The sequence below is a fragment of the Phacochoerus africanus genome, chromosome 10 (genome assembly GCF_016906955.1).
Source record: "Phacochoerus africanus isolate WHEZ1 chromosome 10, ROS_Pafr_v1, whole genome shotgun sequence".
NCBI lineage: Eukaryota > Metazoa > Chordata > Mammalia > Artiodactyla > Suidae > Phacochoerus > Phacochoerus africanus.
The window spans coordinates 132,805,704-132,829,974 of record NC_062553.1 but is presented as its reverse complement, the minus strand read 5'-3'; the positions used below and the strand labels follow the sequence as shown (position 1 = coordinate 132,829,974).

General features: G+C 42.1%; 1 protein-coding gene across 8 annotated transcripts in view; it reads left to right on the top strand.

The window, feature by feature from the left end:
* The window catches only part of ARHGAP24 (Rho GTPase activating protein 24), a 476,741-nt gene extending 453,325 nt beyond the window's left edge, over positions 1-23,416 (top strand). For all 8 annotated transcript variants that reach the window (XM_047799568.1, XM_047799564.1, XM_047799566.1 and 5 more), the window contains 5 exons: positions 258-390; positions 3,685-3,758; positions 7,299-7,420; positions 15,765-16,842; positions 21,657-23,416. In XM_047799568.1, coding sequence (XP_047655524.1) covers positions 258-390; positions 3,685-3,758; positions 7,299-7,420; positions 15,765-16,842; positions 21,657-21,900 — 1,651 coding nt within the window. In that variant the 3' untranslated portion in view covers positions 21,901-23,416. The remainder of the gene's footprint in view (positions 1-257; positions 391-3,684; positions 3,759-7,298; positions 7,421-15,764; positions 16,843-21,656) is intronic.
* The last annotated feature ends 855 nt before the right edge of the window (positions 23,417-24,271 follow it).

Sequence of the window (24,271 nt, the reverse complement as noted above, 5' to 3'; positions counted from 1 at the left end):
ATACTTTTGCTTAACATCAGATACACACAGAGAAAAAATCCTTGCACTTTTGAGTAGTTTCCAACCACGCTGAGGCTTTCAAGTGTCCCTCTGGGTCTCTCTCCTTTTCTAAACACGTGCTTCTTGAAAGCTGGATCCACTGATTCAATGGCCGGCTCATATGGACATCTGACTCTTAAAGGTATATTTGATGAACAAATTCATCAAAGGGTATAAAGTGCACTCCATAGAAAATCTTCACACTTCTCTCTCCACAGCAACACGGATGTACACACAGTGGCATCACTTCTTAAACTGTATCTCCGAGAACTCCCGGAACCCGTCATTCCTTATGCGAAGTATGAAGATTTTTTGTCCTGTGCCAAACTGCTCAGCAAAGAAGAGGAAGCTGTAAGTCGATACATCTATTTCTGGAAACGTTCTTGTTTAGGGTTTGTGTCAGTGTTCTCAATCTGTCCTTTCATCTGTAAACCTTCCTTTGGCCCACGCTTGGGTTGCTTTCCATGGTGCCAAGTGGTGACGTGACGCACATTTAGATGCTACACACAGGACTCAAGTGCGTTTGAAATCCTCGCTCTCTTCCAAGACGAAAGTGCCGCTGACTAAATGAATCACTCCTTTTGCCACTTTGCCTCCTGGTGACTTGTGGGGCCGCATCACGCCCAGCATTCTGTGAACAAACTTTTTTTTTGTCTTTTTGTCTTTTGGGGGCCGCACCCGCAGCATATGAAGGTTCCCAGGCTTGGGGTCGAATAGGAGCTACAGCTGCTGGCCTACCCCACAGGATGCTTTTTTCATATTCTCCTTTTCATTGTGTGTCTCCACAGGCATCTCATCTACCAAATCCACCCGCCGTCTATTTTTAAAAAATAGCTTGATTGCGATGTAATTCGTGTATGATACAATCACCTATTTCAAGCGTATGATTCTGTGCTGTTTCATATATTCTCAGGGTTGTGCAACTACCACCCAATTCTAATTTTGAAATATTTAGTAGACTTTTATCATCCAGTAGCAAGCTGCCCACCTGTTCTCCAAGCCCCTTCTTCCCCAGCTCTTGGCAAATACTCTTCTCTGTTCTGTTGTTATAGATCTGCTTATTCTGGCTATTTCATGTAAATAGAATCATTCAGTGTGCTGTGTTCTGTGACTGTCGTCTCTGCCTTTACTCTTTTCAAGATTCATCCACCTTGTACCACATGTCAGTATTTCATCCTATTTATTGATTCTTTCATCCGTTGTGGGACATTGTGTTGAATAAATCTGCTGTGAACGTTCATGTATGAAGTTTTTACATGGACATATGTTTTCATGACCCTTGGGTATATATTTAGGAGGTAGGATTGCTGGGTCATCTGTAGCTCTACATTTTCTAAAGAGGCTCCACCGTGTGATTTGATTTATTATTATCATTATTTTTTGCTTTTTAGGGCCACACCTGTGGCACATGGGGGTTCCCACGCGCCAGGGATCAAATTGGAGCTACAGCGGCTGGACTACGCCAGAGCCACAGGAACGCCAGATCCGAGCTGTGTCTGCAACCTACACCACAGCTCACGGCAATGCCAGATCCTTAACCCACTGAGCAAGGCCAGGGATCGAACCCACAACCTCATGGTTCCTAGTCGGATTTGTTTCCACTGCACCACCATGGGAACTCCCGAGGCGCCACCATTTTAAATCCCCACTAGCAACTTGTGCAGGTTCCAACTTCTCCACATTCTTGCCAACCCTTGTTATCTCTTTCTTATCAGAGCCATCCTAATGCATATGCAAAATGGTTCGAGTTGCGTTTCCCAAGTGACTGATGATGGTAAACACTTTGTCATGTACTTATTGGCTCTCTGCATGTTTTCTTTGGAGAAACGTCTTTTCAGATCATTTCCCCATTTTTAATTGGGTTATTTGTCTTGTTATTGAATTAGAAGGGTTGTTTATAGTTTAGAGTACAAGTACATTATCAGATATAAGATTTGCAAATGTTTTCTCCCATTCTTTGGGTTGTCTCTTAATCTTTTTTTTTTTTTTTTTTTTTTTTGCCACACTCCTTGGGATCAAACCCGTGCCACAGTAGCAACCATGCTGGGTCCTTAGCCTACTGTGCAACAGGGAACTCTGTGTCTCTTCATTTTTTTGATTGTGTCTTTGAAGCACAAAAGTTTTTAACTGCAGTGAAGTTCGGTTTATCTGTTTTACTTTTCTCATTGTGTCTTGTCTAAGAGGCTTTAGCCCAAGGTCATGAGGATTTACTCCTATATTTTCTTTTTCTTTTTTTTTTCTTCCTGTCTTTTTGGGGCCACACCTGCGGCATATGGAGGTTCCCAGGCTAGGGGTCGAATCAGAGCCATAGCCGCCAGTCTATACCATAGCCACTGCAACACCAGATTAAAGCCGCATCCTCGACCCACACCACAGCTCACGGCAACGCCGAGTCCTTAACCCACTGAGCAAGCCCAGGGATCAAACCTGAAACCTCATGGTTCCTAATCAGATTCATTTCCACTGCACCACGACGGGAATGCCCGACTCCTATATTTTCTTCTAAGACTTTTGCAGTTTAGCGCTCACATTTAGATCTACAATGCATTTTGAGTTCATTTTTATTCATGGTGTGAGGAAAGGGTCCACCTTCGTCCTTTGGCATGTGGACATCCACTTGTCCCAGCATCATTTGTTGAAAACGCTGTTTCCCCCATGGAGTTTCCTTGGCACTGTTGTCAACATTTGCCGCCTGTTTTTGTAAAGGAAACGTTATCATGTTTGTTATGTAATACTGTCTGTGGCTCCCTTTGCACTACAGCAGAAGGGCTGAATAGTTGAGATAGAGACCGTATGTCCCAGCAGGCTTAAAATGTGTAATTTCTGGCTCCTAACAGAGAGAACAGACCAGATGACATTATTCTATTACCTTTTCTAGGACCATTTTTGTTTTAAAGAATTTCTGCAATGAGGAGAAACAAAGCCATTAATCCCTTTGCGAAGTTTTTGCTTGAAGATCAGGATTTCCAACTTTCGTCCCCCACCCCAAAGATATATTCTAGATGTGAGAAGCTTATTTATTAGTAGACGTGTGTCTATGTTTGGGACATGCTAAAAATCACATTCTTACTGTATTAAGGCTACTTTTCTGCCCCAAGTAAACTCATTTTCAATGAGACTTTTCACTCAATTGTGAACAAATGTTAAACATGTTTAAAGAGTGAGTTCCCATCATGGCTCAGTGGGTTAAGAACCTGACTAGTATCCATGAGGACGCAGGCTTGATCCCTGGCCTCTCTCGATGGGTTAAGGATCCAGCGTAGCAGTGAGCTGTGGTGTAGGTCACAGACGCATCTCAAATCTGGGCATTGCTGTGGCTGTGGGGTAGGCTGGTAGCTGCCACTCCTATTTGCCCCTAGCCTGGGATCTTCCACATGCTGTGGGTATGGCCCTAAAAAGAAAAAAAAAAACGTTTAAAGGGCTTCACTTAAATCTATTTCTCCACATTAGTACTTACAGAGATATCAAAATGCTTTCACATCTTCGAAAATATTTCTGAAATGCTGGGATAGGGACAAGTTTTCAGGACAGGATCCTTCACTCGTAATAGGCAAAATTAATTAAAAAACCCTGTATGCCCATTTTCCATGTGCTTTAATTCAGGGCCAACACTTGGATAACATTTATTTTCTTCTTTACACACAGGGTGTTAAGGAATTAGCAAAGCAGGTGAAGAGTTTGCCAGCGGTCAATTACAACCTCCTCAAGTATATCTGCAGGTAAGAATTCTTCTCAAGACGAAACTGAATTTTAAAAGACCATGCGCAACCTGACACTAATTTACTTTTGACAGTGAATAAAAATCACTGAACTGCTCTGCACTCCAGTGTTGGCCTTTATAGAAGAGGTTGGACGAGGCGATGTTGAAAGTTTCTCTGAGCACTCGTGTTGCTCGGTTTAGGAATTTGCTGTTTTTGAAGTCCCTCTGGCCTCTACATATTGAAGATATGTTGCTTCGAACTTCCGTCAAAGTCATTTGTACATGTATCATGTACCACGCTTGAACAGGAGGAGCTGGCATGAGAAAGACGAGTCCAGATTCCACCACTGACTCCTTCTCTGTCCACGCAGTTTTCTTGTCCTCTTTGAGTCTAAGGGTCCCTGTTGGATAAAAGGGTAGTGAAAACACACATTTGATACAACCGTTTTAAAAATAAAAGCATATCTTTAAATGATGATTGATTAGTATTCATAAGAATATTTTAATTATTAAATTGTGAGTATTCATGATTATGTTATTAATAAAATGAGTATTAATAATTAATTTTTCCCATTTCTCTCAAGACCCCAAAAAACTGAAAAAACATAGAAAAAACACTGTAACTCAAGTCTGCTAGAACAGACTAGTCATGTCTGGTAAAGTTCGTTGTCAGTGACCCTGTTTGACTCAAGGCCAGGGATGGTCTCTCCCATGTCTCTACCCCCTTTCAAGAGATTAGGTATGTACAATGGAAACATATTAAATTTAAACAGAGAGACTATTGATTGGCACAACAAATCACTGTAAGGCATCTTAAATGATAGTTTCCCAGTCCATTTATGTATTTATTTATTCATTCATTCATTTTGTCTTTTGTCCTTTTAGGGCCGCACCTGTGGCATATGGAGGTTCCCAGACTAGGGGTCTAATCAGAGCTACAGCTGCCAGCCTATCCCACAGCCACAGCAACACCAGATCTGAGCCACATCTGTGACCTACACCATAGCTCATGCCAACGCCAGATCCTAAACCCACTGAGCGAAGCCAGGAATCAAACCTGCAAGCTCATGGTTCCCAGCCGGATTCATTTCCATTGGACCACGACGGGAACTCCCTCCCAGTCCATTTTTAAATGAAATACCAATTTTTTTTTTCTTTTTTTTTTGGCTGTGCCCCGGTCATGCGTAAGTTTCTGGGCCAGGAATCAAACCTGAGTCACAGTGGTGACAATGCCAAATCCTTAACCACTGGGCTACCAGGGAACTCCAAAACTCAAATTTTTAATTGAGTGCAGTGCATCAATTTACATGTGTTTTTAGTGTCATGATTCAGTAAATGTTCAGCTGACCAGGAGCTATGGCGTTTAAGACTGACGCCAGATACTGAGGAGTTTATATCAACTGTAGTGGAGGAAGAACTCCAGAACCTCCTGCTGGAGCTTTCTCTGGTGACGGTTATGCTCAGAAAGCAAACAAGACCTTAGGTTTCAGAGTTGAAAAAGTAAGGAATAATTTCACTGATAAGAAAGACACATTAATATGTAAGGGTTCCATCCTAAGATTTTGAATTAATTCAGGCTGCTACAGTGGATGAGAAAAGGGTGACAGTCTCCTTAAGTAAAAGGGGAAAGGCTTTTTTGAGGCCAGTATTGCAAGACTTTATCTCCGCAATAGAAAAACTTAACTTCTCTTAAAACATTTAAGCAGACTTTTAATTTCAGCTATTTCAAATAATAAATGGTACTTTGGGAGTTCCCGTCGTGGCGCAGTGGTTCACGAATCCGACTAGGAACCATGAGGTTGCGGGTTCGGTCCCTGCCCTTGCTCAGTGGGTTAACGATCCGGCGTTGCCGTGAGCTGTGGTGTAGGTTACAGACGCGGCTCGGATCCCGTGTTGCTGTGGCTCTGGCATAGGCCGGTGGCTACAGCTCCGATTCGACCCCTAGCCTGGGAAACTCCATATGCCGTGGGAGCGGCCCAAGAAATGGCAAAAAAAAAAAAAGAAAAGAAAAACTTAACTTCTCTTAAAACATTTAAGCAAACTTTTAATTTCAGCTATTTCAAATAATAAATGGTACTTTGACTTTTTGCCCTTCAGTTTTGCTGTAATTTGGGCTACATAACAGTAGTGAACACATGGAAATAGGTACTTTTTTTAAAAAATCATGGTATAAAAGGCACCAGATCTAGGCGAGCACATCGGTTCAAATCTCAGCTCTGCCACTTCTGAACCCGGTGTCCTTGGAGAAGATTCTCAGCCTCTCTGGTGCCTCATGCGTCTCACCTGTAAAATGGAGATGGTAATAGTATTTATCTCACAGAGATGCTTGGAGAATTTAATAAGTTAGCAAAATGACCCACGTAATGAAACACATTACTTTAAATAATACATAAGGTAGGTTTAAAAAAAAATTTATCGCTTCTTTGTGGCATTAGTACAATTAGTAAGCCAAGAAATAATAGAAGTTCTTGGAGTTTCTGTTGTGGCTCAGCAGTAATGAATGAACCCAACTAGTATCCATGAGGATGCGGGTTCAATCCCTGGCCTCCCTCAGTGGGTTAAGGATCTGGTGTTGCCACGAGCTGTGGTGTAGGTCATAGATGTGGCTTGGATCCCATGTTGCTGGGGCTGTGGCATAGGTTGGCAGCTGCAGCTTCGATTCAACCACTAGCCTGAGAACTTCCATATGCCACTGGTATGGCCCTAAAAAGCAGAGGGAGGAAGGAAGGAAGGAAAATGATAGAAGTTCTTGTAGAAATGAAGACAGAATAGGGAATGAACACAAGCTTGACATATTATAAAAACAAGCCTTCCTACTAAAATTGTTTGAAGAAAGGGTGATTTCGTGCCTCTTATTCTTTAGCACCTAACAAATTAAAACCAGTTTTGTGCTTGCAGTTTTTCATATCAGTAGATCTGTTTTAATTTAAACCATATTTGATCTCATTTTTTAATAGACTATAAATATGAAACTCATGAATTACTCCACAAAGAGGGTTTATTCCTCTTTTCTGAAATAAGAGATTGTACCATATGGTATTATTTGTAGTTCTTGAATTAAGTATGTTTATAAATTTAATACCTTATTTAAAGATTGGAAAGAAATCCATATTCTTTTTTTTTTTTGACCATGACTGCAACCTGCAAAAAATTCCTGGGCCTGGGCCAGGGCCAGGGTCAGGGATCAAACCCATGCCACAGCAGTGACAATGCCAGATCCTTAATCCACTAGGGGACCAGGGAACTCCAAGAAGTCCATATCCTTTAGTCTCAGGGTCACATTAGCATTATCCAGATTCGCTGGTTCCTGTGACTGACTGGGGAAACCACGCCAAGCCAGGCCAGAGCAGATATTTGATGTAACATCATACGAGTTTGATCCTTAATAATTTGCAATATATATTCTGCACATTTCCCTGAGATGTTTGCATTTTTAAATCATTATGTGTCCATAATCATCTTGGAACATACTCCAGTTCATAAATTTCCCAATAACCCATTTTCTCCCACTGACCAGTTTGATTCCATTATGCTTTGTTCATATTCTTTTTCCCCACAGGTTCTTGGATGAAGTACAGTCCTATTCAGGAATTAACAAAATGAGTGTGCAGAACTTGGCCACTGTCTTTGGCCCTAATATCCTGCGCCCCAAAGTGGAAGATCCTTTGACCATTATGGAGGGTGAGTAAACGCCTATCTCACCCCCTCATCAAAAGAGCAGTCAACTGTCTCTGGGATGCCCTAAACTTATTCTCCTGTGAGGAAACTAGGGAAATAAGTGACTCTGTAATAATGCCATTTATGGACTCAACTTTTTCAAATGCAAAATCTTCTCTTTGGGAGTCAAGGATTTTTTTTTGGGGGGGGGGAGTTTACTAAACGTAACTTACTAATTGTTTCAGTAGTTTTATAAGAATAAATGGAACTTTCATAAGTCATCTGTAAAGTATCATGCGAAAACTGGAAAAATCTAATTCACCTTTTGAGTCCAGTGCCTTTTTAAGAAAATTCAAATCGTTTCTATTTTATTGTTATTAATTCTGGCTTGATTTGATTTTAAAAGGCAGAACACATGGTCCTCTGTAAGATGATGTGGCTTATTTTCCTGGTGTCGGAACATAAAACAAAATCTTGTTTTCGACATTATAAAATGCCTCAAATGCTTTTCCACAATGAACTCTTATTTCTGTCTATGACCAGTAGGCCTCTTGCTCGAGTACCTTTCTTACCTGTGGTCATCAGTGGTAGCATTGATGCTCGGGTCTTGCTAAGCTGAAGGGGTAAGACTAGAGTATGGAAAACCCAAGGAAGCAGCAGCAAAGAGAGCTCGACGTAGAGACTGTTCGGAGGTCTGCAGAGGGTCTCCCCCAAGGCTTCGCCAGAGAATTGGTTATGCTTGCACGAGAGGCCACTTCACTGCTTTCTGGGGGAAAGTGCTAGAAATCAATCAGTCGCCATTCCTGGGCTTCACACCAAGCTTGAAAAAATTGTGTTATTCCTACAATTCTGACACGGAGGCACGGTGTAGAGTCCTCAGAAGGGTATGACCTTGGTAATAATGTTAAAAATCACGGATCAATCCCTACAAAGTTTTTAAAAGAAATCCCACTGATCCAGTAGCGGTTTGGGAAGGAAAAGATGGAGGAATAGCTGGAGAACAAAGGATGTTTAGGGCCATGAAACTATTCTATATGATATTGTATCGGTGGATGCATGATATTATGCATTTGCAAAACCTAGATCTCTCCAAGAGTGATTTTAGTTAATAGTAATAATAATGTGTCACTATTGGCTTGTCGATGGAACCTGAAACTGTTAAAAACCAACTCTAAAGATTTCTTATTAAAAACCATGTATGCAATTCAAAAGGACATGGATCAAAATAAAACCTATAAGTATAAAAAAATTCACGTTATATTCAAATACCTAACTGTATGCCAGCACAATTTAAAGACATTTTTTCAAAATTTAATAAAACTTTAAAATAGGAGTTCCCTGGTGGCCTAGGGGTTAAGGCTCTGCCATTGTCATTGCTGGGGCTCAGGTTCAATCCCTGGCCCCGGGAACTTCTGCATGCCACAGGCATGACCATAAAATAAAAAGTGGTGTGAAGCTTAAAATATCTTCCATTCAGTTGAAAACTACCAGGCATGCAAATAATCAGAAAAAACATGAACCATAATGAGGTGAAAAAGTAACTAATAGAAAAACCCAGACATGACTGGTAATGATTGTCAAGTCAAATATATGATTAAATAACTTGTTTTAATAATGTATAAAGAACTAATACAACATAATAAGACAATGAACGCCATGAAAATCAATGAAAGATTTGAGTTAGAAATTTCATCAGAGGAGTTCCCGTCATGGCGCAGTGGTTAATGAATCCGACTAGGAACCATGAGGTTGTGGGTTCGATCCCTGGCCTTGCTCAGTGGGTTAAGGATTCGGCGTTGCCATGAGCTGTGGTGTAGGTCGCAGACGTGGCTCGGATCCCCCATTGCTGTGGCTCTGGCGTAGGCCGGTGACTACAGCTCTGATTAGACCCCTAGCCTGGGAAACCTCCATATGTTGCGGGAGCAGCCCTAGGAAAGGCAAAAAAAAAAAAAAAATTAATCAGAGAAAAATAAATAGCATAGAAAAGTGACGTCTTTAGGCATTAAGTAAATGCAAACTTAAACTATTAATAATGAGCTACCACTACATATACCCTACAAAGTGAAAATTAAGACTGAAAATACTACGTTTGGCTGGTAAAAGTACGAAATGTCAGAGCCATTTTGCAAGCGTTAGGCAAATTCCTATAAACTTAACTGTTCACAAACCCTAAGACCCAACAGAGCAGTGTGCTCAGTATTTACCCAAGAAAAAAGAAAACATACGTTCCCCCAAGACTTAGAGTCGAAGTTTATGTCAGCTTTCTTCATAACAGCTCCAGTCTGAAGACTGACTGATTGTTCCTGAGCTGTTGACTAGGAAACACATGAGGGTATATACATAAAATCAAAACTGCTCAGTAACAAAAAGAGTGAACTCCTGATAACATGGACACAATATGAATAAATGACAAAAGCGTTATGCTATGTGGATAATGCCTAGACACAAAAGACTTCATACTGGATAACTGAATTCATATGAAATTATAGAAAAGAAAAAAACATAGAGGCAGAAAACAGAGCATTGGGGACTGGTTACAGAGGGGTAAATGAGAATTATTTATATCGTGATTAGGTAGTGTTTCCAGGACTATCATTTGTCAAAATTTATCATATCCCTTACAGATGCCTTGTGCATGTGTAAAATGAGACATGTAGAAGGTAATTATTGCAAAAAAATGCAAATCACTTCCACATTTCAAAGAATGCTACCATATATACATATATATATCTTTATATATACATATATATATCCTTATATATATACATATATTTTAAAGTGCCTAGGTATCCTACTTCAAAGGAAAAGAATTCTTACCCATTTCTTATGAAGAAAAGTGTCCCAAATGGGATATTTGAATTCCACCTGTATAAAATTGTATGAGCCTGGGGGAATTGCTGGAACATGGAGGCCAGTGGGATTCCCGAATCTGCTTGGACCCTTCAGGATGCTCGGGTAAATCATAACCACTCCGACCTCCTTATCTGGGCTTCATGTTTCTCATTAGCAGGCTAAGGGGGAGAATGACAGAGAGGAAGGAATAAGAAGGAAAAAAAATTAAGTGCATATCACGACACACGCATCATCACGACTACCAGGCTAGACTGCCCTCAATGACTGTGAAAATTGAAAGCAAGTCCCTTCACAAGGAATGATCGTCATTTATTATTCTGGAGAATAGATAGATGAAAGCAAAGCCTCCCAAGGTACAAGGAAGATATTTCTAAATCTCTAGAGTCCTGAAACTCACTCTACCATGTGGCAGGTACAATTGGCATAGCTCTCCATAGACTTATCATGCAGACCTTCAATTAATTAAATGCCCTCCATGGTTTGCAACTTTGATTTAAAAAAAAAAACAGTGATGTTTCAAATTTTAATATTCCAGTGATAGAGAAAACCTCCATTTTCCCAAAGTACTAGACAGAGTCATATGCAGTAGAGGCTGCTAACATTTGAAAGTGTGTCTGTCATATTGGCAAATAGTGAAACAGAACTAAGTACCTATGTCTTCAAACCCAGTACATGATGATAACAATATTGACAAGTCATTTTAATGATGCCAAAATCTTTTCTTCAGATTCACTGCTACATACATTGAAAATAGGATGACAAATTCGGAGGTTACTGAGAGAGAACAGATGGATAAATAATACCATTGAAGTTCCCATCATGGCTCAGTGGTAATGAACCTGGCTAGCATCCATGAGGACATGGGTTCGATCCCTGGCCTCACTCCGTGGGTTAAGGATCCAGTGTTGCCATGAGCTGTGGTGTAGGTCACAGCTGCAGCTCAGATCCCTTGCTGCTGGGGCTGTGGCGTAGGTCGTCAGCTGAAGCTCTAATTCGACCCCTAGCCTAAGAGACTCCATATGCCACTGGTGCAGCCCTAAAAAGCAAAGGAAGTGAAAAAATAAAAATAATACCATTAATTTCATTCAGTCTTTTTCCTTCCACGACTCGGTCAAAACCAATGATGATTCATGGTTGTCTTTTATTTTTGTTCTTATTTAGAACAACGGCAAGTTTACTTAACATTACAGTTTTAAATCCAGCAGCTGAAATGTGGTAGGACACATGCATGACTTGGAATGAGCAGAGAAAGTAGCACATTTCAACCTGGTCACTTATCATCGGTGTGGCCCTGGGCAAGACTGAACCTCTCTGAACCTCAATGTTCTCATCTGAAAAATGTTATATCCTACCTCCCAGCCTTCTGAGACACTTAATTTAGAAGATGTAAGTGAAGCATCTCCACATAGCAGAGTTTCTGAAACTCTAACACACGCAGGAATTACCTGGAGATACTGTTGAAATGCAAGTTCTGACTCAGAAGGTCTGCAGCAGGTCCTAAAATTCTGCAGCTAACAGGTGACACCATTGCTTGCATATTCTGTATTCATCGGTGTCATCCAGGGGCTGGTTAGAAATGCAAAATCTCATTCTCCACCCAGTACCTACAATTTTAACAGAATCTGCAGATACTTTTGTATGAATATTAATGTTTGACCAGTGCTGGGAAGGATCGGACCTGACACATTGCAGATTCTTGATCTAAATAGGTTAGAAGATTTGAATCATTACAGAAGTGCACAGGATATAGACGGCTATAACACATTTTTTACTACACAAAATTTGACTTTGAGTAATATTCAGAGTCAGTTCTTGCCCAGGTGTTGCTTTAAGCTAATGAGCATCATCCTCGCAGCTACTTGGCAGCTGTTTCAGCAGAAATCTGCATTGTCAGAAGCACGTGTCATCATTTTTTTCACCAAATATTTAAGTGTTTTAAACAAGATTACATTTACTAACTAAAAATCTTTCCCTGTACTTACCAGGGACGACTCCTAGGAATTTTCATCAACAGGATAGAAATAGCACACCACCAAAGCAAGGATGATTAGTGCTTGCATGAGCCGATACTGTTTTATTGCGAGTACATGAATAAAAGTAATACGTAAAAAGATGCTTAGAGGCTTGGAACACCCAAAGTTGCGAGACTAATTTAGAAGCCTAATTAATGGTGGTGCCATGTGCTAAGGGATGGGGGCAACCCAACTAGTAAGTCAGTGAGGAGTATGTGAAAATATATTGTGAGATTTCAGCGAATATGCCATAAAACCTGATAATTACACTGATTTTTTTCAAAGTGTATTACTGCTCTTTGTGATAGATTAACCTTTCTACTCATTGTTATCTGAGTTATTTTTATGGTCTGAAACTTGTCAGGTGTTGGTTTGTAATTCATACTTTATAATAATTTGTAAAAATATGAGGCTCAAATGAGAACCATACTTTTTCATCTGAGTGAGAGAATCGTTTTCTTTCTTGAAAGTCTGTGTCTTTAAAAATGCCTCGAAGCACTGATGTTTCTTGTAGAGCAGGTTTTCTTTTCTTTTTTTTTTTTGTCTTTTTAGGGGCAGCGCCTGTGGTGTATGGAAGTTCCCAGGCTAGGGGTTGAAACAGAGCTACAGCTGCTGGCCTACACCAGAGCCATAGCAACATGGGAATCGAGCTGCGTCTGTGACCTATACCACAGCTCACCGCAATGCCGAGTCTTTAACCTGCTAAGCGAGGCTGGGGATCAAACCTGCGTCCTCATGGGTACTAGTCAGAATCACTTCCACTGTGCCGCAACGGGAACTCCCCAGTTTTTCTTTAACTAGGAATGTCTTATTTTGTACTCATTTTTTGAAGCATAAGCTGTCTGGATATAGAACTCTTGCTTCACTCTCTTTCTTCCAGTATTTGGAAAATTTCTTCCCCTACCTTCTGTCAATGAGACATGATGAAAAATCAGCTGTTAATCTTACTGAGGATCCCTCGTACATGAGTTGCTTCTCTCTTACTGCTCACAAACCTTCTCTCTTTGTCTTTGGTTTAAGACAGTTTGACTATGATGGGTTTTGGTGTGGATCCTTTTGCATTTGTCCTGCTTGGAATTTGATGAGCTTCTGGAATGTGTAGAGGCATGTCTTCCATCAAATTTCAGCAGCTATTTCTTCGAATATTCCGTCTGCTCATTTCTCTTCCTCCTGTCCTTCTGGGACACCGTTACACCTGTGCTGATGAGCTTGATGGTGTCCCACGGCTCTCTTCCTTTGTCTTCATTCCTTTTCTTTGCTGTTCCTCAGACTAGGTAACCACAAGGGACATCGCTTCAGGTATGCAGATTCTTTCATCTGTCTGCTTAGGTCTGTTGTTGAGCTCCCCTACTTATTTGTTTTTCTTTTTGGTTCTTATAACTTTCAACTCCAGAATGTCTATTTGATTCTTTTCTATACTTTCAGTCTCTTTATTGGTATCTGGGGAGCCATTCCTCTCACATTCCCTTGGTTTCTTTAGATGTGGTGTGGTTTCCTTTATTTATTAGAAAACATTTAAAATCGCTCAAGTCTTTGTCCAGTGAGTACGGTGTCTGGGTTACCTTAGAGTCTGTTTTAGTTGTTGTTGTTGTTGTTTCCTGTATGTGGGCCATTTTTTTTTTTTACCTGTCTCATTATTTTTTGAAAACTGGTATTTTTATAAATATAAAAATGTGGGAACTCTGTATGTAAAATTCTCACCCTCCCTTTGTTATTGCTATTCATTGTTGTTTGTTTAGTGACTTTTCTGAGCTAATTCTCTAAAGTTTATATTATTTGCCACGTGTGGCCACTGAAGACTCGGCTTGGCTTATTGAATTGTCAGCTACAGATTGAACAAAGATTAAAAGACTAAAGCCCACAAAGTCTCCCATGCTTTACCAAGGGGCTCTGTGAGCATGTTGGGGCAAACATTTGATGCTCAGCCAAGCAGGTTACAACTCTGAGTTCGCCTTCAGATCCTGCATGTGCAGAGCCTTGAGACCAGTCAGAGGTGAGAGCCTGGAGACCTCTCATTCTTTCCTGAGTATGCACACAGCCCTGGGTTTGCACAGAACCCTAAACATGCATGTAATCTTCTAGATTCCCCAGAAGATAACAGAGCTTTCCAACACATCCTATAGAAATCTCATTTCTCAGATTTTCTTCTAAGCTTTTCGGTTGGCCTCTTATTTGTCTTCACTTACTTCAGGCAGCCGTGGTTTTAAATGAAAGAGAATTATTTTTGACAACTGTCCCTGAGAAAAATGCTGCTCACACTGGTCAAATTCCTAGTCAGATAAAATGAAGACGAGCCTCTTGAGTGGGGCCTTGCAGGGAGCTAATATACAAGTCAAAAATGACAGTTCTTTGGGAACAGGGCTCTGAAGGCATTCCACCCCTGCCTTTCCCATCCAGCGGCTGCCCAACCACTGGTTCCCACTGTGATTGTGGGCTGTTGGTTTTCAAGGCTACTACAGAGCTAGGGAGAGGAGAAGGGGAATGAGGTGAGTTAAAATACCACAGCCCTTGCTGTTTTTTACCAGGATTCGATGATTTTTCTTGAATAAGCAGTCTCTAAATTACAGCAAGCCTTTAGTTAAATTTCCAAATTTCTGAAAATGTTGATTCATAACATTTTTGTCAGTTTCTTTTATGGAGGAGAGGATTCTTGTACATCTTTGTTACATCATTTTTGCTGATATCACTTAAAATGCCCTGAAGCTTTTGATTCCTGAGCAAAAGTTGTATGGAACTGCTTTGTCTTGCTGTATTATAAAGACGGACTATATACCCACTAGATATTATGCAGGGTTCTACTTTGAGACACCACTTGAATGTCTTGATGGTTTGATGCAGTTTTCAGATGAGAAGTCACAGCGACCTCCTCAAAGAAATAATTTTTCATAATTAACTGTCAGACTTGTAAGAAATGTATGACACCTAAGAGCCTAGTCTTTGAAACTAGCTAATTCTGGGTTCGAGCCCTGTGTCTTCTCCTTAAGAGCTTTGTGACCTTGATCAAGTTACTTAACCTTTATGAGACAGAGATAATAACAGTATCTATTCATAGATTTGTTTTAAATTCCAACTAAACTGACAAAAATAAAGCAGTCCCATTCGTGGCACACGTTAAATGTTCAAGAGCTATTGCTCTTGTCATCCTTAGGAATATAAATTGGCCCTGCTAATATAATTCTGCAGTCTAGGACACATATGTGGCTGGGATCTGGCATTGCTGTGGCTGCAGCGTAGGCTGGCAGCTGCAGCTCTAATTCAACCCCTAGCCTGGGAACTTCCACACACCACAGGTGCAGCCAGTAAGAAAGAGAGAGAGAGAGAAAGAGAGAGGGAGAGAAAGAAAGGAAGAAAGAAAGAAAGAAAGAAAGAAAGGAAGGAAGGAAGGAAGGAAGGAAGGAAGGAAGGAAGGAAGGAAGGAAAGAAAAGAAAAGAAAGAAAGGGAAAGGAAGGAAATAAAGGAAAACTGTTTCGCTTATGCCACTGTGCTTTCTGTGCAATTGTAGGCACTGTGGTGGTCCAGCAGTTGATGTCAGTGATGATTAGCGAGCATGATCACCTCTTCCCCAAAGACGCAGAGCTGCACGGCAAGCCCCAGGATGGAGTGAGCAGCCACAACAACGACCTGCAGAAGAAGGCCGCCATGGGTCAGCTACAGAGCAAGGAGAACACCTCCACCAAGGACAGTCCTGGAAGGCGGTGCTCCTGGGACAAGTCCGAGTCCCCCCAGAGAAGCAGCGTGGATAATGGGTCCCCCACAGCTCCATCCGGCAGCAAAACCAGCAGCCCAAGGAACAGCCTTCACAAGCTGGATGTCTCCAGGAGCCCCCCTCTCATGGTCAAAAAGAATCCCGCCTTCAATAAGGGCAGTGGCATAGTCACCAACGGGTCCTTCAGCAGCAGTCACACGGAAGGACTGGAGAAAGCCCAGACCACGCCCAATGGCAGCTTACAGGCCAGAAGGACCTCCTCCCTGAAGGGGTCCGGAACCAAAATGGGCACCCACAGTGTGCAGAACGGAACGGTGCGTCTGGGCCTTCTGAACACCGATGCCCTTGGGAACCCGGCGAACGGTCGCAGCATGAGCTGGCTGCCCAATGGCTATGTGACCCTGAGAGACAACAAGCAGAAGGAGCAGGCAGGAGAGTCGGGCCAGCACAACAGGCTCTCCACCTACGATAACGTCCACCAGCAGTTCTCAGCAGTGAGCCTCGACGACAAGCAGAGCGTCGACAGCGCCACCTGGTCCACTTCCTCCTGCGAGATCTCCCTCCCCGAGAACTCCACCTCCTGCCGCTCCTCCACCACCACCTGCCCGGAGCAGGACTTCTACGGGGGGACCTTTGAGGACCCTGTTTTGGATGGGCCCCCGCAGGACGACCTTGCCCAGCCCGGGGACTATGAAAACAAAAGCGACCGCAGGAGCGTGGGCGGTCGAAGCAGTCGTGCCACCAGCAGCAGTGACAACAGTGAGACATTCGTTGCCAACAATACCAGCACCCACAGTGCCCTGCACAGTTTAGTGTCCAGCCTGAAACAGGAAATGACCAAACAGAAGATCGAGTACGAGTCCAGGATAAAGAGGTAAGGAGCATCCGAGCCTGGCAGCGGCCGGCGAGGGTGCGACAGCCTCCTGCTGGGGTACCGGCGCCCCCCGAGGCTTGAACACGCTGACTCCGGAGCCAGAGACCCGGGTTCAAGTCTTAGCTTCACCAGGGGTAAGCTGCGGTATTTAGGGCAAGCTCCCTTCATCTTTGCAAATCTCACCTTCCTTTTACAAAAAAAAAAAAATTTCAAAAAATTTTACTGTATTTATAGCTGTACAACCATTATCACAACCTAATATTAGAACATTTCTATCCCAAACCCCGTCTACCCCACCCCACCCCCACATCCTGCCACTCCTCCCTTTTGGTAACCAGAAGTTTTTCCAGGTCTGTGAGTTTGTTTCTGTGCTGCAATTAAGTTCATTTGTAGCTTTTTTTTTTTTTTTTGGATTCCACGTATAAGTAATAGCCTCTGGTGTTTGTCTCTCACTGCCTAACTCAGCTTCCTAACGTGAGAAGTTTCAATTCTAGGAGCCTCTACCTCGAATCATTGCACGTTGTCTCTGGCACAGAGCAGGTGCTCCTAGTGCAGTTTCCTGTCATTGGTAAATGTGGGGGTTTGGGTTAGAGGGCTGGGGAGAGGAGCATGAGGGGGTAAGGGGCAAACAGGGAGGCTTGTTATCACAGGAGGAGGACAAAGGGAGGGTCCAGAAAAGCCGGAGAAGCGAACAGATCTCTGTTGTTCATTCTTTCCGCGGCCGACTGCTTGAGTGAGTGTCTGCACTCTGCCAGGCGCAGTTCCGGGCCCGGAGGATGCAGCAGTGGATGAAACAGCCACACACTCAGCCCTCGTGGAGCACGCTTCCAATCCCCCGGAGGAGACAGATCAATGCGTCTTATAGGTCCCATGCTCAGTAGGAGACAAAAGCAGGGAAGAGGGTGAGCAGGGTGGGTGAGGGGTCACTCGGGGTGCAAGGCCGCACAGGAGGTTCAAGAGGCAGCTGTGCAGATGCCTGGGAGAAGAGCGCGTGGACATGCACTGAGATGGGGCAGGCGAGGCGCTCGGAGTGGTGCCGCAGAGCCTTCGCGATCATCTTAAGCCTTGGCTTTCACTCGGAGATTGGACGCCAGGGGGCTTTTGAGAAAAGCAGTGGCATGACGTGTATTCCTGTGGATGAGGGAGACTGCAGCCGACGTGGGAGGCCTAGCTGTGATTCATAAGGAAGCAGTTGTGCGGAAACCGAGTTGGTATCCGTTGATATCTTCCCGTCCTCTGGCCAAAGTGGAAGCTGGCTTAGCAACCTCCGGGGAGCAACCCCGGCAAGATACGGGGTATTGGCTGAGCGTCCTGTGTGGACAGGGCCCCCGACTGTCAGATGTTCTGTGGACTCAAGAGGCAGGGGTGCAGAGATGGGAGCCCAGGACTCACAAATTCTACCACGTGCTGGAAATCTGAACTTCACCACACCCCGCGTTTTCACCAGAGTCACAGAAATGACACCACTGATGGTGTTTAAATTCTCCTTCCAGCATCGTGTAGGGGGAGAACACTGCACTCTCGGGAGGAGGCCTGAGGCTCAGGTCAGCCTGCAGTAACCCCTCTAGGGGCCTCAGTCCCAACTGCAGTCTGTACCTTGATGGGCCCCTTCCTGCGAGGGCGTTTCAGGATCCTCGTAGCTTTCGAACATCAGGCTTTGTCCTCTTTGACTGTTGCTGTGGCTCCAAACCCCACCCGCCTGGTTTCTTTTTTATGCATAAAGTCAGCTATGTCTTAATATGTTTCCCAGCCATTTATCAATTATTAGGCCAAAAGATGTGTATTTTAAGAGCTATGGTAAAGTGAAATATAAACAAAAATATTTATACATTAATATATATAAATGTCGGAGTTCCTGTTGTGGCTCAGTGGTTAACGAATCCGACCAGGAACCATGAGGTTGTGGATTCGGTCCCTGGCCTCCCTCAGTGGGTTGAGGATCCCGTGTTGCCGTGAGCTGTGGTGTAGGTCACAGGTGCTGCTCGGATCTGGCATTGCTGTGGCTGTGGTGTAGGCCAGTGGCTATAGCTCCGATTTGACCCCTGGCCTGAGAACCTCCATTTGCCACGGGGAGCGGCCCTAGAAAAGGCAAAAAAAAAAAGAAAAAGACAAAAAAAATATATATATATATAAATGTTAGATTGAACAATTACTTTCTTGGAAACATAAACTTGGTTTGAATTTTCCTGTATAAAGCGAGTGACAGGCGGTTTAAGTAAGAAGAAAAATGAGGTGTTCCCCTTGTAGCCCAGCAGTAATGAACCCAGCTAGGATCCATGAGGATGCGGGTTCGATCCCTGGCCTCACTCAGCGGGTTAAGGATCTGCCGTTGCCATGAGCTGTGGTGGAGGTCGAAGACATGGCTCAGATCCTGCGTTGTTGTGGCTGCGGGGTAGGCCAGCAGCCACAGCTCCAATTGGACCCCTAGCCTGGGAACCTCCATATGCTGCAGGTGTGGCCCTAAAAGGACAAAAGACAAAAGAAAGAAAGAAGTAACTGTTCTAGTAAATTCTTGTTTAGAATAGCGCATTTCTCTTTCACTTCCTTTTTAACTGTACCCTACGAGTGTTGACGTTGGACGGATGAAAGATGGTAGATACATCATCCACCAGACACACACACTTGGTGACCCTCCCTCCTTCCCGGTTAGTTCCTACCTCTAGCATATTGTGGTCAGAGAAGTTCATTTGCATAACATCCATTATCTGGTCTGGTGAGAATTATTTTTGGTGTGACAGTGTGTACATGACCAGCAGACCAAGTCTGTTAATCACGCCGTCCACATCTTTTGCATTGCTCCTAACTTTTATCAGATGCACATACAGTGTCTGAGAAAGGTATCTTAACATTTCCTAATGTTCGTGGATTTAGCTCTTTCTCTTTATAATTTTGTTGTATTTTATATTAAAGAACTAGAGGCTATACCACTAGATGAATGAAAGTTCAAAATTGTTTCTATCTTACTGATGATTTAATCCTTTTTTCATTAAGTAATGGTCATTTTTCATTTTAATAGTGCTTTTTGCCTAAAATATTCTCTAATAGTGCTATATCAATATTATTTTGATTAATAACTTCCTGCTATATATTTTCCATTAACTGTCAAACTTTATGTCTCATTACTTGAAGACTTTTTTTTTCAGTTCTGGAGAATTTTTTATTCATCACCGTTGTAAATTTCATCTCCCCCATTTTCTCGGTTTTCCCTCTCTACAACCCTTCGTAAAGTATGTTGGACCTTCTTGGTCCATTCTCCATCTCTGTTAACTTCTCTTCCTTACGTTATATTTTCATCTTTTTTTCACCATGTGAGGCATTTGGGTAATTTTTCTCAGATCTGTTTTTCTCCTTTGTTTACTTTCCCTTCTGATTCAGTTGCATCACTTCATTCGGCCTGTGAGCAGTTTTGGTAGGCTCTTTTTATCAAGACAATCGATGTCCTAAGCTCTCAGTTGAGTTGCTGTCAGCCCTCTGCCTCTCTTACCCTGGAGATCTCCTTTCCCTTATGTGAAAAATAAAAACCTAGTTGCAGCTTCTAGGGGTTCTATCCAGGACCAATACCCCTTGTGTGCTTCCACTTACTGTTCTAAATTTGAGTTTCTTCCGTGGTTCTGATACTTGAAGATGCTTTATTATTTCTTTTAACATTGCTATGTATTTTTAAAATATTTTTCTTCTATATGTTTTTGGTATTGCTCTGTGTTTGCAGTGGGAGGGGTTTCATCTGTTTTCAACTCAGTCCATTAGATTTATATATATATATATACGAGTGATATATACAAGTGCATTAGTGTATTTTGTTTTGTTTTTCTGCATTTTTAAAATTTTTTCTTAAAATATAGTTTTCTTAAAATATGGTTGATTTTCAATTTCTGCTATACAACAAAGTGGCCCAGCCACACATATGTTTCCCTGAACAACGAAAGTGATAAACAGCTTTGGGACTTAGCGATTGTGGGAGAAAACCCTCTGTTTTTTACGAAGTTGTCTAACGTTATCATTGATCCAAAAGAATCTAGCTATCAATCTGTAGAAATATAAATCTAGAGATTTTAAGATATGTTAACTTGGAAGGCAGTGAGAACTGCAGATCACAGGCTACTTGCTTGGACTCCATTATCACAAAATGTCAGATGAATTACTTATGCAACACATGTCATTTCTACCTCTCTTGCTAATGTAAAGTGGCTACTTTTGGTACCAATTTTATAAGATAGAACTCAGGACATCCCCGTACCTCCATTGGTAGCAGTGGACTTCATGTCTGTAACAGTGACATTTTCACTATCATTCTTTTTCCTTTGATAGGAAGCAAATATGATTGTCCTTTTTTCCTTCCAATTTGATCAGATTCCCCCCTCTCTTTTTCTTAATGAAGCCAGATTTACATTTAATGATTCAGGACGCTTTGTGGTTTGGACTCCTTCCTGCTTCTGCCATTCTGTGCTCCATGACAGTGATCCCTGGCTTCTTTGTGCTAAAATTCATTCCTTCACCATCAATTGGCAATGAAGCGTTTCCAAGAGAGGTCTTGGGGAATCACATCAAAGTGAGAGTAAATCATTTTAGGAATTAGTAAAAAAGGAAAAAAGTATATATTTATATGTCTATATAAAACATACATACATATGTATAGACACATATGTACAGATAGATAGATAGATATATCTGGACCTTGCTTCATGGATTTGAAATGGCTCATTCCAATTTCCCAAGCATTGCAGAGACAGAGTTTAGAAAATATATTTTTATCTTTGTTGTCTTTCAAATGAATAAATTGCTTTATCTCTTATTCCCTCCCCCACCCTTTGTAGCTTAGAACAGCGAAACTTGACTCTGGAAACAGAGATGATGAGCCTCCACGATGAACTGGATCAAGAAAGGAAGAAGTTCACGATGATAGAAATCAAGATGCGAAATGCCGAGCGAGCAAAGGAAGATGCGGAGAAAAGAAACGACATGCTTCAGAAAGAAATGGAGCAGTTTTTTTCCACGTTTGGGGAGCTGACAGTGGAACCCAGGAGAACAGAGAGAGGAAACACGATATGGATCCAGTGAGCCCACTTTCTCCTAAGGTCTTCAGTGGATCTGGGAAAACTCTGGGGGTTCTGGTGGGAATATTATAGGGGATCAGGTGGCTGGTCACCTGGCTGTACAGAGTTCTAACTGAGGAAGGCATATCATTTACAGACATGTTTCATTCAAATCTCATTCAAATCAAATACAATGTGTACCAAAGTCGTATCATGCCCCATAATGCTACTGTCAAGTGTTACAACTGGATATGTGTATATAGAGTAGTTTTTAAAAAAAGTAAACTAAAAATGAGAAGCATATCTCAAGAATTATTTTATTGCAAGTCTTGTATTTAAAATGTTAAATCAGTATGTTGTTGCAATTTAGCTTGCTTTCAAGCTTCACCCCTTGCACTTAACATAAGCTATTTTTGGCATTGTGTTATCATCAGCTTATTTTATAGATCAATATTTTTATTTCCCCTTTTGCTGAGGAAATGAAGATAAGCAGATATATAAATATATATAAATATATATAAGATGAGTTATTAAAATCAAGAGAATACTTTGTGGCTGTGCTGTTTGTGCCAATAGACCTTGCCATGACCAAAAAGAGGGATGTAAATAATTTTATAAAATATGGTAGAATCAATAGGAACCTTTGCACTGCTCTATACATTCTGCCGTTGACCCTGATCAGTTTTCTTGGTGAGATGATTTGACACAGGAAACTTTGGACTGTGTAAAAAAAAAAAAAAAAAAAGGCCCCTTCTCAAGCCCCTTGTCTGTCTTGCCAGTTCCACAGATGCATGTCTCCTATGCTGGATGCACCTTAGAGGGGGAAAAATGGTTTAAAAAAAAAAAAAAGAGAGCATTTAAGTAGTCATGCCTTGAAGTACTCTATCCTTTTGCTGGATGATGGTTATGAGAGAAGTTCTTCTTGTTGTTGGGAAATTGAGAAAACAATGCTTGCTAGCAGTGCCCCTGTGAGCACCTGTCCTCCACTCCAGCCCCTCCCCTCCACACTCACACCCATCCCCAGACAACTGCCCTCTGGAATGCTGGCAGTGAAGTAGTGTACTGTGTCTGTCTTAGCTAAATTGCTAGAGTATGTGCCGTGTATTCTTTCACTCAGGTCGACTGTTCTGTTGTCATCTTTCTGAACAACAGCAGGCAAAGGCAGTTTGCAGCAAGAGGGAGGGGATGGGGGGTTGGGAGAAAGACCAGAAGGAGGAGGAGACAAGTTTGGAAGGAACAAACCAACTATTTTGCTTCTAGTTTGAACAATATTGTTCTTCCCTGTTGAAAACATACTTATTCACAATAATTCTGAAGTGTGGATCTTTGAAGGTCCAATTTTGATAAATTTGTGAGCCTCAGTAATGATAACTTTCTAGAGAAGCCCAGGGCTCTGTGGAGCTAGAGTTTGGGGAGAACAATTCTTCACCATTGAAATAAGGCAATGACTTTGAGAAGCAAAGCAAATAAATCTTTCTCACGCTAGAACAAAAAGTCACAAAAGGCATAATCAGAAATAAATACTACTTGAGTTTATGGGATTTGTGTTGTTTGGAGGTTCTATGTTTGTGTGTATTCATTTTCAAGGGGAACGTAGCCTTTACAGCCTTCATGCCTGTCACTCTGCTGCTTTTGTTTATATGCTTCCACTGAGCAAGCTTACGTGATGCTTTGGTATCAACCATTGTCTATAGAGCGATACGTCCTTTATCTTAGCTCATTTTTCTCTTTCCAATTCTTTAACAAGATACTCCCACCTGGGTATCCTATAGGAACTTCACACTCAAAATGTGCAAAAAAAAAAAAAAGATCGCAATAGCTGTACCTTTTCATCTTTCCCTAGCCCCTATCTCAGTTAACAGAAACCTCAGACTCATCCAGGGAGCCACAGGATGCAGTAGTCAACATCAAAGACTATGCAGTCAAAGTGGCTATGTTAAAATGGTCCACCATCTGCCAGCTGCTACTGAATCATCTGTGCCTCCCTTTTCTCATCTGTAGAATGGGAATGATAAAAAGACTGCCCCCATAGACTTGTTACAGGCTTTCAAGGAGGTAGCTTGAATTAAGGCTGAGCACAGCAGCTAGTATGCAGGAGAGACTCCATAAACATTCATTCTTATTTTTCTTTCCTCTGCCCTCTTCTTCACCTTTGGATTCACTCAGCAAGTACTGTCTAGTCCACCCACCCTCACCTTTTTCATTGGCTCTCTTTGACCGGTTTCACCCCATCTCTTTTTTGTTTTGTTTTTTTTGTCTCTTTGCCTTTTCTAGGGCTGCTCCCATGGCATATGGAGATTCCCAGGCGAGGGGTCTAACCAGAGCTGTAGCTGCCAGCCTACGCCAGAGCCACAGCAATGCGGGATCCGAGCCGCGTCTGCAACCTATACCGTAGC